This window comes from Didymella exigua (genome assembly GCF_010094145.1).
Source record: "Didymella exigua CBS 183.55 unplaced genomic scaffold M421scaffold_9, whole genome shotgun sequence".
NCBI classification, from domain to species: Eukaryota; Fungi; Ascomycota; class Dothideomycetes; order Pleosporales; family Didymellaceae; genus Didymella; species Didymella exigua.
The window spans coordinates 185,374-199,731 of record NW_022984783.1 but is presented as its reverse complement, the minus strand read 5'-3'; the positions used below and the strand labels follow the sequence as shown (position 1 = coordinate 199,731).

The 14,358-nt window shown below is 51.5% G+C and overlaps 6 protein-coding genes across 6 annotated transcripts; 1 reads left to right on the top strand and 5 right to left on the bottom strand.

Moving 5' to 3' along the window:
- Positions 1–1,189: 1,189 nt before the first annotated feature.
- Positions 1,190–2,948, bottom strand: M421DRAFT_381590 (uncharacterized protein). Its single transcript, XM_033589862.1, has 4 exons — positions 2,421–2,948; positions 1,999–2,368; positions 1,811–1,943; positions 1,190–1,756 (listed from the first exon to the last, which is right to left on the bottom strand). Exons 1-4 carry the CDS (start codon positions 2,592–2,594, stop codon positions 1,282–1,284), a joined length of 1,152 nt encoding a protein of 383 aa, XP_033450209.1. The 5' UTR covers positions 2,595–2,948; the 3' UTR covers positions 1,190–1,281.
- On the bottom strand, positions 2,949–3,924 carry M421DRAFT_381593 (uncharacterized protein). Its single transcript, XM_033589863.1, has one exon. It carries the CDS (start codon positions 3,838–3,840, stop codon positions 3,304–3,306), a length of 537 nt encoding a protein of 178 aa, XP_033450208.1. The 5' UTR covers positions 3,841–3,924; the 3' UTR covers positions 2,949–3,303.
- A 633-nt stretch (positions 3,925–4,557) lies between these two features.
- Positions 4,558–7,298, top strand: M421DRAFT_418995 (GMC oxidoreductase). The gene is made up of 2 exons (XM_033591968.1): positions 4,558–5,207; positions 5,257–7,298. The coding sequence occupies exons 1-2, from the start codon at positions 5,024–5,026 to the stop codon at positions 6,993–6,995; spliced, it is 1,923 nt and encodes a 640-aa protein (XP_033450207.1). The 5' UTR covers positions 4,558–5,023; the 3' UTR covers positions 6,996–7,298.
- Positions 7,299–9,170: 1,872 nt separating this feature from the next.
- M421DRAFT_59357 (uncharacterized protein) lies at positions 9,171–9,583 on the bottom strand (the record flags this gene model as incomplete). The annotated part of the gene is made up of 2 exons (XM_033595676.1): positions 9,171–9,255; positions 9,306–9,583. Coding segments are annotated over 2 exons (363 nt in total), but the record flags the coding sequence as incomplete, so codon positions are not given.
- Positions 9,584–9,734: 151 nt separating this feature from the next.
- Positions 9,735–10,103, bottom strand: M421DRAFT_3728 (uncharacterized protein; the record flags this gene model as incomplete). Its single annotated transcript, XM_033589766.1, has 2 exons — positions 9,735–9,911; positions 9,963–10,103. 2 exons carry the CDS (start codon positions 10,101–10,103, stop codon positions 9,735–9,737), a joined length of 318 nt encoding a protein of 105 aa, XP_033450205.1.
- A 489-nt stretch (positions 10,104–10,592) lies between these two features.
- On the bottom strand, positions 10,593–13,979 carry M421DRAFT_418994 (Rad4-domain-containing protein). Its single transcript, XM_033591967.1, has one exon. The coding sequence runs from the start codon at positions 13,796–13,798 to the stop codon at positions 10,646–10,648; it is 3,153 nt and encodes a 1,050-aa protein (XP_033450204.1). The 5' UTR covers positions 13,799–13,979; the 3' UTR covers positions 10,593–10,645.
- Between the last annotated feature and the right edge of the window lie 379 nt (positions 13,980–14,358).

The window sequence follows — 14,358 nt, the reverse complement described above, 5'->3', positions numbered from 1 at the left end:
AAGCCAAGGTAGCCCTTGGTGACACTGGAAAAAGTTGCCCAGCCCAATCACGACACTCCAGTGACTCACATGGGTCGTAACTTCACCACCAGAACGAATGTGAATCGCAAGGCGTAGACCCACAGCTCTCCACCGCATTTCGAAACTTACATCGAGTCGTCCAGCTTCTCGATGCACACGGAAGGGAAGTCGCATCAGCACGCATGCGCTATCTCCAACGATGTCTGACTCTAAAGAGAGTATTTGTGCGCAGTCGTTAAGCACATGTAGAACAGTACGTAATCGCTTAGCTGGAGGAACATTCTGGTATTTGATATGGCGGGAACCTTGCGCAGGAGGTCATATCAACGGATGCACAGGAAGGCTGATCAGAAGGGTACCGTAGAACGCTTGTCCTTCCCAGCTTCTAAGGGTTTGAAAGTTTTAATCTTCAAGTGGTCTTTTCGCTGACCTCGAGTTCCTCTTTGAAGTACAGCGCGTCTCTACGCGACGTCTGGTAGATCTTGTGGCTTCTGAAATTACAATTCTACGCAATAAGCGAGCCTTGCCTTGAGCTTGGGTGTACAGCTATGTACTTCAATCCAGTCAGGGGGGATGCTGATTGGTCCCGGTTAGATCGACCGGCGATGCACCTCTGGCTGTCGACTATATGTTCTAACTTCTAATATTCATCAGTTGTTATAATGCCATCTAGTTCCTTTTGGCTATGTAGTTCACTGTAATTTACTTTTAGGCAGCGGCAGCAGCAGCAGCATCCTTGTTATATTCGTTTCCGTGCTACAGGCTGCGCCTACGTGTTGTGTCTCACCAGTTTCGACTTCATGATTAATCCTGCCATGGTAGGACATGTTCATTCGTCGAAGATCGCTTGAAGCGTATCTAAAGGAGGCTAACAGCTGAGTGGCACCGGGAAATCTCAATCTGATCAGGGCCGGCTTCAAATGCGCAACAGAGTTTGAGAACTGGGTGAGGAAGTTTCTCGATGTCAGTTGCGATGATGCTTACGATCAGCTTCAGAACATGACAAACTAAGTGCAGCAAGAGATCAACAAGATGCCTAACAAGACTGCTGTTCACAAGGCGGGCAAGTCTATGCATCAGACACACATGAATATCTTCAAGAACAGCGAGCACCGGGAAACGATTTATTACACACGGAACGGCTACAGACGGGTGCTGCAAATGAAATTTCTGACCCAGTTGCAGTGGAGAAGTAGAGAGTGTTCAGTAGTCATGCAATCGTTATCATTACGAGACCAGATCCGCGAATACGCAAATGGCTTAAACCCAATCATGCCCTCGGCTCCTAACGCTCCCTTGATCATCCCCTAATACATTGATGTCGGTTGTACACGTTATGTTTCCCACAACATCTTTCCCTTCCAGACTGCTTTGTGCGTCCAGTATACTGTGCTCACTATCGTTGTCTAGATCATGCTTTGGTCGCGACTGATTCCCCGAGGTGTTACCGTCGAGCACGTAACTGTTTCCGACCTCTTTCATGACATAGCTGTTGTCTGTACCCTTGCCAGCGCTCTTCCTGCTTTGCGATGCCGAGCCAAGGATACTCTCCGGGAGGATACGGCGGAGAAGTGTTTCGAAGGTTTTGCGTAAAGGCGGTAGGGAAGCGGTGAACGCGCCGACAAAGACCTCGGATACCGCGAAGATCGATAGATCAAGTGATGTGTATGTAGGGTCTGGCGAAGAGTAGAGGGCCTTCATTTCATAGAGCTTCAGAGCTGATATAGTAGTCGTGCTGAAATTGGGTTAGTATGTAGCTAGCGACTGGGCTAGGATGAGGTGAACTCACATGAGACCGAACAGAAAGACAGCGCGTACACCCCAAAGTGTGCGATTGGGTAGTTGAACACGCGATATGTATACTAAAGGCGCCACGGTATAGATCATGTCGGTAAAGATGTTTGTTGCTGCACCAGAGTAGCCTGCAGTCTAATTAGTCATGTGATTTTGGAACTTGTGTCCGTCATATATGCATACCTGAGATAACTCTGGGCTTGTCGCCCCAGCAGCTACCTGGCTGAGTGCCGGCAACATCCCAGTGCTTGGAGATTGGCTGACATTCGCCTAATAGGATGACAGAAGGGAAAACGAAGTTCAAAGCGACGTGTATGACGACTGATAGCCAGATGACGATGCGATAGGCTCTCGAGAAGTCAAGCATGAGAATGTAGGCACAAATGCTGAGCTTGATCAAGGCCATGCCATAAAGGTTGAAAAGCTGGCCAAACCAGAGCCATTTCAGATATTTCTCCAGGTTGGCTGGAGTCTGGATTGGATCCCATACATGTCTGCCGCCGCCGACCTCAGCTGTCTTATAGGCGAAGGCAGCGCCAACAATTGCCAACAGCTAGGTTTCATGTCAGAAATGAGGCCAAATGGAGAACAACTAGCACACTTACATGACCTGTCCATAGAAAGTGATCCGTCAGCTGGAAGAAGTTGCGGTTCTTCCAGCTAATGTACAGGCGCAAGCCCACAAATATCGAACTGAGTACGATCAATGCGATGATTGGAATTTTGAGGTCTTTGGAACGGTCATCCAGAGGCAGCCCTTCAGAGGCTACTGCAACCATGATGCTTGACTAGTGACCAAATAGAAGAGAAGACGAGGCTGCTGATGCTTAGACCACGCCACGTGGTTAGATTTGCAGCACAGGATGTGTATTTCAGACGGGAGGTTGCATTGAGAGAATTTTCCTCCGTGGAAAGACGAGACGGGCAGTTATTAGATATGATATCACATATAGGCCGAGCCAAAAACCCGTCGGTAACGTGTAGCCGATCTTGGGCGATGATCCAGCCGTGCAGGGTGCGCCCTTGGTGCGGGTGGTTTTGCGTGAGAAGCATCGGCTGCTGGAAACGATCGACCCACCAAACGGATTAAGACCTCTTCAGCAGTCGTGCAACCTATCAGATGGATCGTAGAAACTGCTGCCAAATGCTGAACCTCCGCCTACACTTGTCTGCGCTCATCGGTAGTACCGAATCTGCAATCATGATGGCCTGGACCATGTTCTCAGACGTGGACGACGCATTATCGAGGCTTCTGGATTCAATACTCTAGAAACTCTAGCTGATCATGGAAGCTTTGGGGTAGCTGTGTGGTGCCTGTCAAGGTAAACTTTCGCGGATTTAAAGTTTGCTAGCTAGCGCCACCGTCTGGACTTTATGTTAGCTTTCTAAGACCCTGACTAAACCGCTACAAAGAATCCTCATCCTACGGGGCAGCCGGAACTTTTGATTCATTCGAGCGGCTCTTGACTCTGTATCCTACTCATATATCTAAAGACCAGAAGCATGCAGGCTGCGTGTTCGAGTGATATTTCGTCCAGAAAGCCATGGCTCGCATGCTTCAAGGCGTACTGTAGCGTACGATCTCTTCATAAAGTCCTCTACAGGTAGGGACACTGCTAGCTGAATCGACATGATTGTTGCACATGATCGCGTACTGTTGCTATCTTTGGTCCTCCGTCTCTGGCAGCCGGGAAAAGGCACGTTGCCACGTGGAAAAGTTGACAAAGCGCCAAAAAAGCCAGGACCCGCTATGTATAAGTCAAAGCTTACTCGTAAGGTTTCGGTGGGAAACTCAAACCGGAATCCGAAAGGTAGAGTCAAACCTTTAATCGCGGCGCCGGCGAGGCCGCCAAATGCGAGCAACGATGGGTTCGAATAGCTATGGCATGGCTTCAAGGAGCTACTCCGCAGTCTATCGAGAAGTCCCGTCCTAGGTTCGGTTCGTCCGTTTCCATCATGGCTACGGTATTGCCGTGGGGAGGTAGAGTTGCCAGCGGGCAGTGGCCCTCTGATCTTCGCATGCATCACAGCAGATCCAGGACGTGTATCGGCACACCACTGTTTATCTCGGAGAATTCACCCCAAACCTGGGCAGTCCGCACGACGAGAGGTTGTAAGAGGAAGGTGGTTGTCTTGGTAGCGACATGATGTTGTCGAGACACGTCAAAGCCCTCGCTTAATGCTAGCGGCACACTAGGTAGATCGTGCGGGAGCGAACTAGGTTCGTTGATTCGGATTTGCAGATTCTGTGGATCTGTAAGCATCGAACCAGCTAAACAGGTAACAGTGTCAACTGTCATTATTGTATCCTGTCTTTTGACATATGTATGTCATCGACGGTGCGTCTGCGTGAACACGCCATAATGAAGAGCGCCAATGCACCTGTGCAATTCGACCGCCACACCTCCTACAGACTAAGTAAACACTAAACCTCGCTACACTCGCCAACCGCTAGCGCACATCGCCGGCGGGTCGATCTCGCTTAATTCTGTTCTCAGAACAGCCACTAGAGGCCTCAGGCCTGCTGTACCACCAGATCACACAGCTGCAGGCCTTTGTTCGTCTCTGATCAGGACAAAGATAGGTACGCCGTTGCATCCATCCTTCGCTTCGAACTTACGAGCACCGTGGAATCTCAGTTACTCCGGTGATAGCCTATACCTAGGGTAGTTAGGGGTGACGCGGGTGCTGTACCATCCAAACCAATGCCAGATCTGCCTTACTGCTAAGCACAATCCACTAGCTGTAAAGACTCTGCTAGTAGAATCTACTAGCTACAAAGTCGCGAGTTACACCCGCTGAAAGGGTGAGAATTAGGGTACATCACAGGTGTCGACTTACTTCACAAGTGCCACTCGCTAGCTGGGGCACCCCTACTAGGGCTATCACCGACGTAAACTGTCTATGGTACGATCGTCCAGGTGGATATCGGTAGGAAGGCTTGCAACCGACCCGCAAAACGTTCACTTGTCCCTAGGGAGATGGCTCGACAAATTCGATTCCGCCTGTTCACCCATGGTCGAGAAATGCCGAGCACCGAACATCGATAGCCCAGCCTTGCGAGGCCTAGGCTGTTGAATTCATCTCTTTTTGAACACTTACAAACATTCGACTGCCTGCGCGTGAGCTCAGGCAAGTCGTGCGGTACATTCATTTCCGCCATTTTGTTGTGCGAATCCTATCGGCGTTCATTCTCTAATCCACCGTCATGGGTTCCCTCTTCAACAGCATCTGTCTCTTCACCTGCTGGCTGCCGAACATCCTGAGTCCACCCAAGCAGTCAGTGCCCGGCTCTGAGCCGGACATCGCGTACAAAACCTACGACTACATCGTCGTAGGAGGCGGTCTTACAGGACTCACAGTCGCGAACCGTCTGAGCGAAGATAGCGGTCGTACGTAGGCGGAACGGTCACCATTTTAGATTGTGCTGACAAGGATCAGGGACGGTTCTAGTAATCGAGAACGGTTATGTTAGTGATGACGTCTCTACTCAAGTACCGTCATATGCAAACAGCTTGAACACGGGGCTGATGTATGACATAACATCAGCTCCTAATGTCAATATTGGCGGCCAGACAAAACCTGTGTGGGTTGGCAAGGTCGTTGGCGGTGGTTCAGTCGTGAATGGTATGGCGTTTGACCGCGCGTCAGCTGCCGACTATGATGCTTGGGAGCAACTCGGAAACAACGGATGGGGGTGGAACAGCCTTCTGCCCTATTTCAAGAAGTCCACCACATTCACACCACCCACTGGTGCCAACGTCAAAGCATGGGGCATGACGTTTGACGCATCATATTATGGCACAAATGGTCCTATCCAGGCCTCGTTTCCCAATTTCGAATACTCCGATATCACCACCATCTGGGCATCATACAAAGCTCAGGGTGTGCCTCTGCCCAAAGAACATGCTTCCGGCAACGCTGTCGGCGCCTACTGGATCCCCACCGCTCTGCGACCGACGACACAGACTCGGTCAGATGCTAGAAACGGATACTACGACCCTGTAAAAAGCCGCAGCAATCTCATCCTTGTACAAGGAAAGACTGTGAATGAGATTCTCTTCGACCAGGGCTTGCTTACCGGATACAAAGCCAAAGGTGTTCAATACATCTCGCGTTCGGACAAGTCTATCAAGCAAGTCTATGCGAGCCGCGAGGTCATCATGGCTGCTGGATCCGTATTCACCCCCCAGCTCCTCCAGCTAAGCGGCCTTGGGCCCAAGGACGCCCTTAACGCAGCAGGGGTACGTGTTAAAAAGGACATGCCCGCCGTAGGTGCCAACATGCAAGACCATCCAAATACCAACATGCAGTTCGACCTTAAGAACTTAGCCACACCTAATCCATTGTCTGGCCTTGATCCATCGTTCAATGCATCAGCATGGGCGCAGTACAAGAAGGATAGGACCGGACCTGTCACCCAAGCCCACGGAAGCAGTCTTGCGTTCCTAAGCCTGCAGACCGTTACCGACAAGTACGAGTCCATCGTCTCGTCCATCAAGAGCCAAAACGCACGCTCCTACCTCCCATCAGTGTACGACGACTCCAAGCTCCTCGCTGGCTTCAAGAAGCAACGTGACATCATCGCGAACCTTCACTCCCGCGCCGATGCAGCAGTCGCGGAGTTCCCAATGGTCGCGTTTGGCCTCGCTATCGGTGCGCTGCAGCGCCCGTTGTCGCGCGGCACCATCACAATCAACCCTTCGAATAAATTCGGCGCACCAATCGTACAATGGAATACGTTCCAGAACCCCATCGATCGCCAGATCATGGTTGAGATGGTGCGCTGGCTGCGTCAGCACTGGGCACGCCCGGAGCTAAAGAAATTCCAGCCCGTTGAGATCGTCCCCGGCACTGGCGAGACGGACGACGAGATCATCAATGCGCTGATACAGACCAAGTCTCTCGAGGCAAGCTTTGCGCACATGTCTGGCACTTGCTCAATGATGCCTGAAGCATATGGTGGTGTCGTTGGTAGCAACTTGCTAGTTTATGGTGTCAAGCAGCTAAGCATCGTTGATGGCAGTATCATTCCACTGGTACCGGCCACGCATCTTCAAGCCACTATGTATGCGGTTGCCGAGAAGGCTGCAGATCTGATCAAGGCGAGGAATCCAGTGGCGGCGGCCCCGTCGATCTTCAATGCTCTCAACATCTTTAATCGTTTCAGACTGTGGTAGTTGCAGCCATTCAGTGCTCTTGTTCAATGTATATACTTTCTTTCCTAGAATCTCAGTCATTCTCAAATGTTCGCCTGCCTCGAGGATATTGCTGCTGTTGCTGTATTTCCCCTGACGAGATCGAATTGTCGGCACCAGCAACTCGTGGGTGATAAACGATCATCACCGTGCATTGACGTACTCCGAAGGACCATCTTGGTGTCATTTCAAGGAGTATATTTGTCGTAAAGGCCTGAACTGCGGGCCAGGCGGCAAAATAGATGTGTTATCTAAATTTGCTTATAAACAATCCAATTGCTCTGCCATTACACCTTCGATTTTCCTGATATTATTCTGCATAGAGTCCTTGCTGCAAAAGCAGGTCCTCTTCTCTTGCTGCACAGCTTTGAACACCTTCTGATTGCAATAGGAATACCTGGTAGAGATCGATTAGCAGACAACGCATGACTTCTTGCGTGCGCAGTAATTGAACTGTGTGAAGGAACTAGGTTCCACGCAAAACACGTCCAGTGCACTTTTAACATAGTTCGAATATTTGATTTTCCGTCAGCTGCAGGGGGTGTAAACTCAGCGGCGACCAGAAAACGTGATGACACACATACCTTCCTTGCTCATCATCAAAGTGCAGCTGATGGAGACTTCAATTACCGAGTGTGGCTAAACATTTAGGAGCTTAAATTCATGGAAAGACTTTCTGAGCCACTCTTGCCTGGATCAAAAACCCTGAGCGCGACATTTATTTCGAGGCCTCATTTATCGATACTGTTGCGGCAAGCGTAGCCGCTGTATATCGATGGAAAACTGCGCTGAGTTGCTTGCTAGCTAGGAGTCGACCATATATACATGCCCTAAGACGTACTAGTCCAAGGTAGTCAACAGAGGTGACGATCGAGGCCTGTTGGACCGACTTGCACTGCAACAGATACTAATACACAAGCAGCGAATCAGCCACTGCAAATGACCTGATGTCTCAAGTGCTGGATTGACCGTATGGAAACCCGAATACGTTGGAGGTTTTCGGCACTTTGGTTAAGCTCAACTTCGAGAAGGCTAGAATCTTAATACCCAAGCAAGGTGCCTCAAGTCTGTTTGGCTTCAACCACGGCGAGAGTCTTGAAAATATCAAAGACAAGATCTATGCACTTCGTACAATTGGCAGCATTATTTCCACGATGAACGACAATCATTTAATTCCATTTATCGAACGCGCGCAAAAACAGCTCCAGAAATACACGACTGAAGTCGGTAGCCGCGCTGCAAACTGCGCAAATGGCATTAACCTCAGATAAGCTGCGTTCCGATGGGCCGCGCCTTCGAAACTTGTGCGCATAATTACATCGAAGATCGCAGCAAAGACACTCAGATCTAGATGCGCGACATAGTGCTTGAAGTGCAGCAGAAAATTGAAATAATGCCAAAGAGGACAGATACAGAGAAGAGCAGGAAGCTACAACACCAGCAGTATCTGAATGAGTTTAAGAAGAGGGCTTACAGCAAGTAAGCGCCCTCCACGATCAAGTGGAAGGGGTTGAGAGACATTGTCTAGCTCTACCATGTAGTATGTTGTACTAAATACAGTCTTCTTCCATAATCTGAAACGCTAGCTATAAGGCTCACGTTGTTACTAACATGGCTAGTTATTTACATACCTCATATTTCTTGCAGAGGCTATGTAGTAGGTGATAAGTTACCTACTATACACGCAGTGCGTAGACTATGTGAAGAGACAGGGCTCTATGCAGCTAACGTTAAGCGCCCTATTAGCACAATTCAATATAGTATGGCAGCTTGCTGCGATGTAGAGACAGTATATTTTGGCACTCATTTTAGACATCTAAGGACTTGGGAGACCCAAGTGGAGAAACAGATGTTCAATCTAACACTTTACAGCTACGACCTATTGAGCACTCAGGACGAACACAACCGATGTCTAAGCAAAGAAGAGCTGGAAAACATTTAAAGAGAGAGAATTACTGAGGATTTAAATTAAGCTGCGCGGAGTGTGGCATGAAGAATCTTCCAATTGCAAAAAGACCTAATAGCTGATGGGAACCGCTAACGAGGAGACTCTCCCACGGATACTGCGAAACTTTTTGAAGTCTATTGCGAATCCGCGTCTCCGAGATGTGCCACCAGTCTCGTCTTAGGGCATCACCAGCCTAAGACAAGTCCATCTCAAGGCACCTTCGGCATCCTCAAGATCTCAAAGATCGCACGCATCCTCTCCACCTGTCCAGGCGAGAACTCAGTCTTACAAGCACTACCACCAGATTAGCGAACACTCACCACGCAAGGCACAGAACAACTCACTCATAAGTATACCCCATATAATTACGCACCGGATCCAGCCCCAGCTGGTCCGGACACGTATCCCTCGCCGCACAGCCCCAACTCGTCAAATTCGCTACATCCTCGACGGGTGTATCCACAATACCGTCGCTGAGTCCCACACAGCCACTCAAAAACGTGTGATTGATCCCGAACCAGTGCCTGATCTCGTGCACAGCCGTCAGTTCGAGATCCCTGCCCGTTACGTTGGAGCCCCAGACGGCGCTGTGGCTCAGCACCACGGCATTGGTGATGGGGTCTGATTAGAACCTTATACCTGACACAGGGAAGTGCGCGAGGCCCTTGAATTCGTAGAGCTGAATGTCAAGGTTGGCGCTGAGATTGATGCTCGTCTCGGTGTCGTTGATGCGGTCTGGGTAGAAGAGACTGTTGACGATGTAGATGTTGATTTCAGTGTAGATGCTGTGGTGCAGTACGTTTTTCCATGTCGGCTTTGGACTGCGAGAAGACTGTGTTGTTGGCCCAGAGTGGGTTGATGGTGTGGTTGATGTCGCTGAGGGACATTGTGATTCTGTACAGGAGGAATCTCTTGGGGATGATGTTGAATTGATCTTGCGGCAGGGATTCCTACACAAAAGTTGGCATAGATGTGTGTTTATGCTACAGGATAATGCTTACAGAGACGTAGCCCTCGTCCCAGGTCGGTCCGGGAGCGACGTTGTGTAGGAAGACGTTGACTTTGATGTTTGAGCGTGGCACTAGTCTTTTGGCCCTCGTAGTCTCGTGCTGAACTGCGCGCTGAACGATATTGTACTCCATGCGCTAGGATGGACAGAATCCCTGAACGGCCCCAGAGAAGGCAGCGAGAGCTGCAAGGTAACACATTCTGCAATCAGAGGCTGAGTGCCGTTTGAAGATTTACAATTTTGGCATCGTCTGCACTGTCTTTATACTCGCTGCCTGTGGCTCATGCTAGGTCGTGAAATGTTGTAGCTCCCCGCATCTTGGTGCCAGAATAGGTAATTTCAGAAAGTCGTAGCTTGCCTGAACGATTGCACCTGTCTCTTTGGTGCTTGATCATCCAGGAATACATTACCGTCGTGGCTAGGCTCGCCAGATCTTCCAGGCTTTCAATTGTGGTGGTCTCAACTGGACCTTCATCTCAACGTTGGCGAGCCATGACCTGAAACGATCACAAATCCAAGTAGGGTACCACCTTGACACAGGTCATACTCGACAGGGCTTTTGACAGTGTCAGGGTATCCGCTTGCTGCTGCTGGTGCTAGTGATCAGCAGTAGTTGCCATCTCGGGAGGGAGCGTATTGTTTTGTATATATTGCATTTACAGGTTGAACTACCTCTCATGTAGCATCGACCAACCAATCCGGCTCCGCATCCTCATCATCCGGATCTTCCAGCAGTAAACTCCCTGAGTCGCTTATATCGCTCTTCAGCGGACTGATCGGCGGTGGGTCCTCGTCGGTAGGTACAATCTTGACCTCCGGATGCACGACCTGAACATCCGGCACGCCATCATCCTCCGCAATCCTTCTGAGCTGCTCCTCCTCCGGCGCAAATGCATCATGCATGGCGCTGTCGGTATCTGTGAATGTGGGTGGGAGCAGAGAATCACCCCCTGTATCTTCTCCGGCGTATGCATTGTCTGGCTGTGCAACAGCGTGCTCAGGGAGCTCGACATTGCCTTCTAGTTTCTCGAAGCCGGCGGGGTCTTCCCACTCGCTCTCCTCGTCTTCGCTATCATCTAGGCCATTTCTATGCGGGGAAGAGCCAGAGGAGATGTAGGCTTCACCGAACGAGGAGCGTCGACGGGGACGTAGCTCTTGAGACTCGAGGATGACGCTGCCGAAGGACTCCTCACGATTCAGACTCGGTCCACCGAGCTCGAAATCGCTGTCCTGTCGGTCGTTGATCGGGAGAAAACCACCGCCCGTATCTGCATCTCTAACCCCTTGACGTTCTTCGCCGTTGGCTTCTTCTTCATTAAAGCCCTCGTCATCCGGCACGAATCCACCGCCAAAGTCAATGTCTGGCTTGGGCGGCCGGCTCGGCTCGACAAACGCAGCATCCTCGGGCAGAAAACCACCAGCCATTTCATCAGCTCGTCTGCGCTGCTCCTCGTAGTCGATACTCTTCTGCACATCGACCACATCACCCCGTTGGCCATCGATCTCAATGGCATTCACGCGCTGCGCAATGCGCAAACCGAGATAGAACCTCCGCCACAGTCTCAAAGACTCGGCCGTATGCGCATCCAGCTGGGCTTGGATCTGCAAGTACTCGAATCCTTCGATGGTCTGCTCGACAGCGTCTGCATACTCGGCGGAGATGACGCAGCCCTGTACCACCGCCGTACCGTGCCGGCCTTTGAAATTGAATCCTGTCACTGCGTCTGCATAGTCGATCTGTAGTAGACGTGCAGCTTTCGAGGCGAGTTTGTGCCGCACGTGCACGCCCCCCGGCGGCACCATGGAAGGGACGTACAGATCGAGATTTCCATACGCATTCCTCGGTACCCTGCCGCGCACCACAGGAGGTGGAATGTATATCTCTGTCTGAAACTCTGCGTACAGCGCCGCGCCGACTTGTTCGCCTGGTTCTACATCTTCAAGCCGCTCATCGGGGCCAATAGAGGGCAGGCGGTTCTTTTTGGGTTTCGCGTGCTTGAGAGCCTGTTCGCCTGGCAGCACGTCGCGTCCGAGTCGGTACCATTTGTCTGCCGAGCGTACAGTATGGACATTCCTGCGCCGGTAGATGGGCTCCATTCGTGGGTTCATGGCGCTGCCGACGTTTACTTTGCCAACGATTTCGAGTGGGTGGATGACTTCGCTATGCTTGAGATGCCGCTCGAGGACGTAGACGGGATGACTCTTGAAGTCCTGGACGTTCTTGGGTATTCCTTCAGCGGCGACTTTGCGCGCGAGAGTCGCTTCCTCGGAAGTGTCGCGCGGGAGAGGCGAGGGCCGCGTGTAGTATCGGAGCGTACGTGTCCACCACTGGGCACCTCGGGACGTGGTCTCAACGCGGAATTTGAGCGTTTTGGCATTGTAGGCTTTGGCGTAGCGGCGCGTTACATCGTGCGCTGTGTAGTCGGCTTCAAAGGCTATGACATAGGTCAGGCTGTTTTGTGTATAGCTGAACGGTGGTTCGAGCTTTTCTGGGGCATTGATCGTGAAAGTCGAGAGTGGGTCGATGGGAACCCATTTCTGGTGAGCTGAGTTGAATACTTCGACCCAGTATACAGGATAGGGAGCCTGAAACGATTTGAGCCTCTTTGGTCCAGTGCCAGCTTTGTTTAATACAGGATGGCGTTCACCCATGATGCGCTCGAGGCGAGAGAGCTTCTTATTACGTGCAAGTGCTGAGCTCTTCGCCGGAATTTTGTTGTATGGGTCTACAGTGATTGTTTTTGTGGTCTTAGCTGGCTTTTGTGGGGTCGATGGCTGCGCTGCGGACGCAAATGGTAGCTCCTGTAACGAGCACACGAGTCGAGTCTCGATCCCGATGCCACGCAGGAGAGCACAGAACAGCTGGCCACCAACATCAGACGAGCCTTGCAGTGTGCGTGCCGCTGTGCGGAAGTCGTTCTTGTCCATGGGATTGTCGAGCTCATCGAAGTCAGAGAAGGGACGCACCTCTGCACCCGGCTCTGCCCACTTCGGCTTTGACATACCTTGCGCAGTGGCTTTGAACCGTTTCGCCCACATGATCTTGAGCTCATTCAGCGCGTCCACGAAACGTTTCGAAGCCGAGTACTGTGTGAGGTCCGGGATTGGTACGAGATTTGTCAACACCTTTGGCTCCACCAGCTTGCGCAATGCAGACTGTACTCTTGCGTCGTTGCACCAGGCATTCCTACGATGGACATGATACAGCAGACACAGAACGTGCATCTTGTGTATATCCAGTCGTCTTTTCCTGTCGACTGAAGTGATGGCGCGTCGCCGCACTTTCTTCTTCGTCGAGACCTCCTCACTTTTCTTCCCGCCTATTGTGATGGAAACATCGCCAATCTGCGGCGGTGCCTTCGCCTCGCTCTCAGACCCGCTGTCCCCGCCATCGCCCAGTGCATCCTCCCACTCCATATCGCTATCATCGTCTGATTCGTCCGAATCCTCGATCGTCTGCCGCACGCGACTCGGCTGTGGCGGCGGCGCAATGCTTGTCGGCAGCTCGTATGGCAGGAGCGAAGGCGGCAATGTTTGCGATGCGGGTTTGGAGTGGCGCGCAGTCGCAGGCTTGGCTACAGGCTTCAAGGGCTGAATTTCTGGAGCTGGGCTTGAAGAACGCTGTGCATGCGCAGTCTTGCGCTTCTTCAGCGGCTTCTTGTCCTCGCCGGCGGCGGCTCTCTTCGCTGTGCGCTCCTCGTGCAGCATCTCCCGCACAACATCAGGCAGGTCATCTCGCTCTTCATCCTGCGTGTGTCGCTTGCGCAGTGACCGTCGAGGTGTCGGGGCGTCACTTGTCCTCCGCGAGCGGCCTCGCGTGCCTGCCATGGTTCCTAGCGGCCGTCGAACAAGAGCAAAACGCGGGGATGGTGGTTCAGCGCAGATGACATGTGCTGGAGGCTAGGGCAAGAGCAGACAAGGTGCGCATGGCATATGTGGGCAATCAGTCTCGCAAAGAGTATGGATCAAATGTTTCATATTAGAGCTGTGTACAAGTCGAGGTTGCGACGGCTGCCTTTGCAGACAGTCAGACGATGACGCAACCAAATCGCGAACTCACGTGCCATGTTTCTGTGGGGCCGCTGTCAGCCGTTACCTCACATCCACTTTGCCCTTATGCATCTCCACGAGCGCCTCTTACATATCTCAGCTATCTGCGCAGCGTAATGGGCTGCCCTGAGTCATGGTGAGCATAGGGACTATGTTGCAATCATGGTTGCTGGCGCCTGCGCCAAGACCACTGTCACCACGACACTAATTGTCGTAGACTAGCTCCTACACTAGTCTACAGCTTCTTCATTACCGTGGACGAAGGCATGGTGTGTCGAGCATTATCTCCTATCAGTATGTAAAGCCGAAACCGGACTGCGCACAGCCGTCACGCTCCG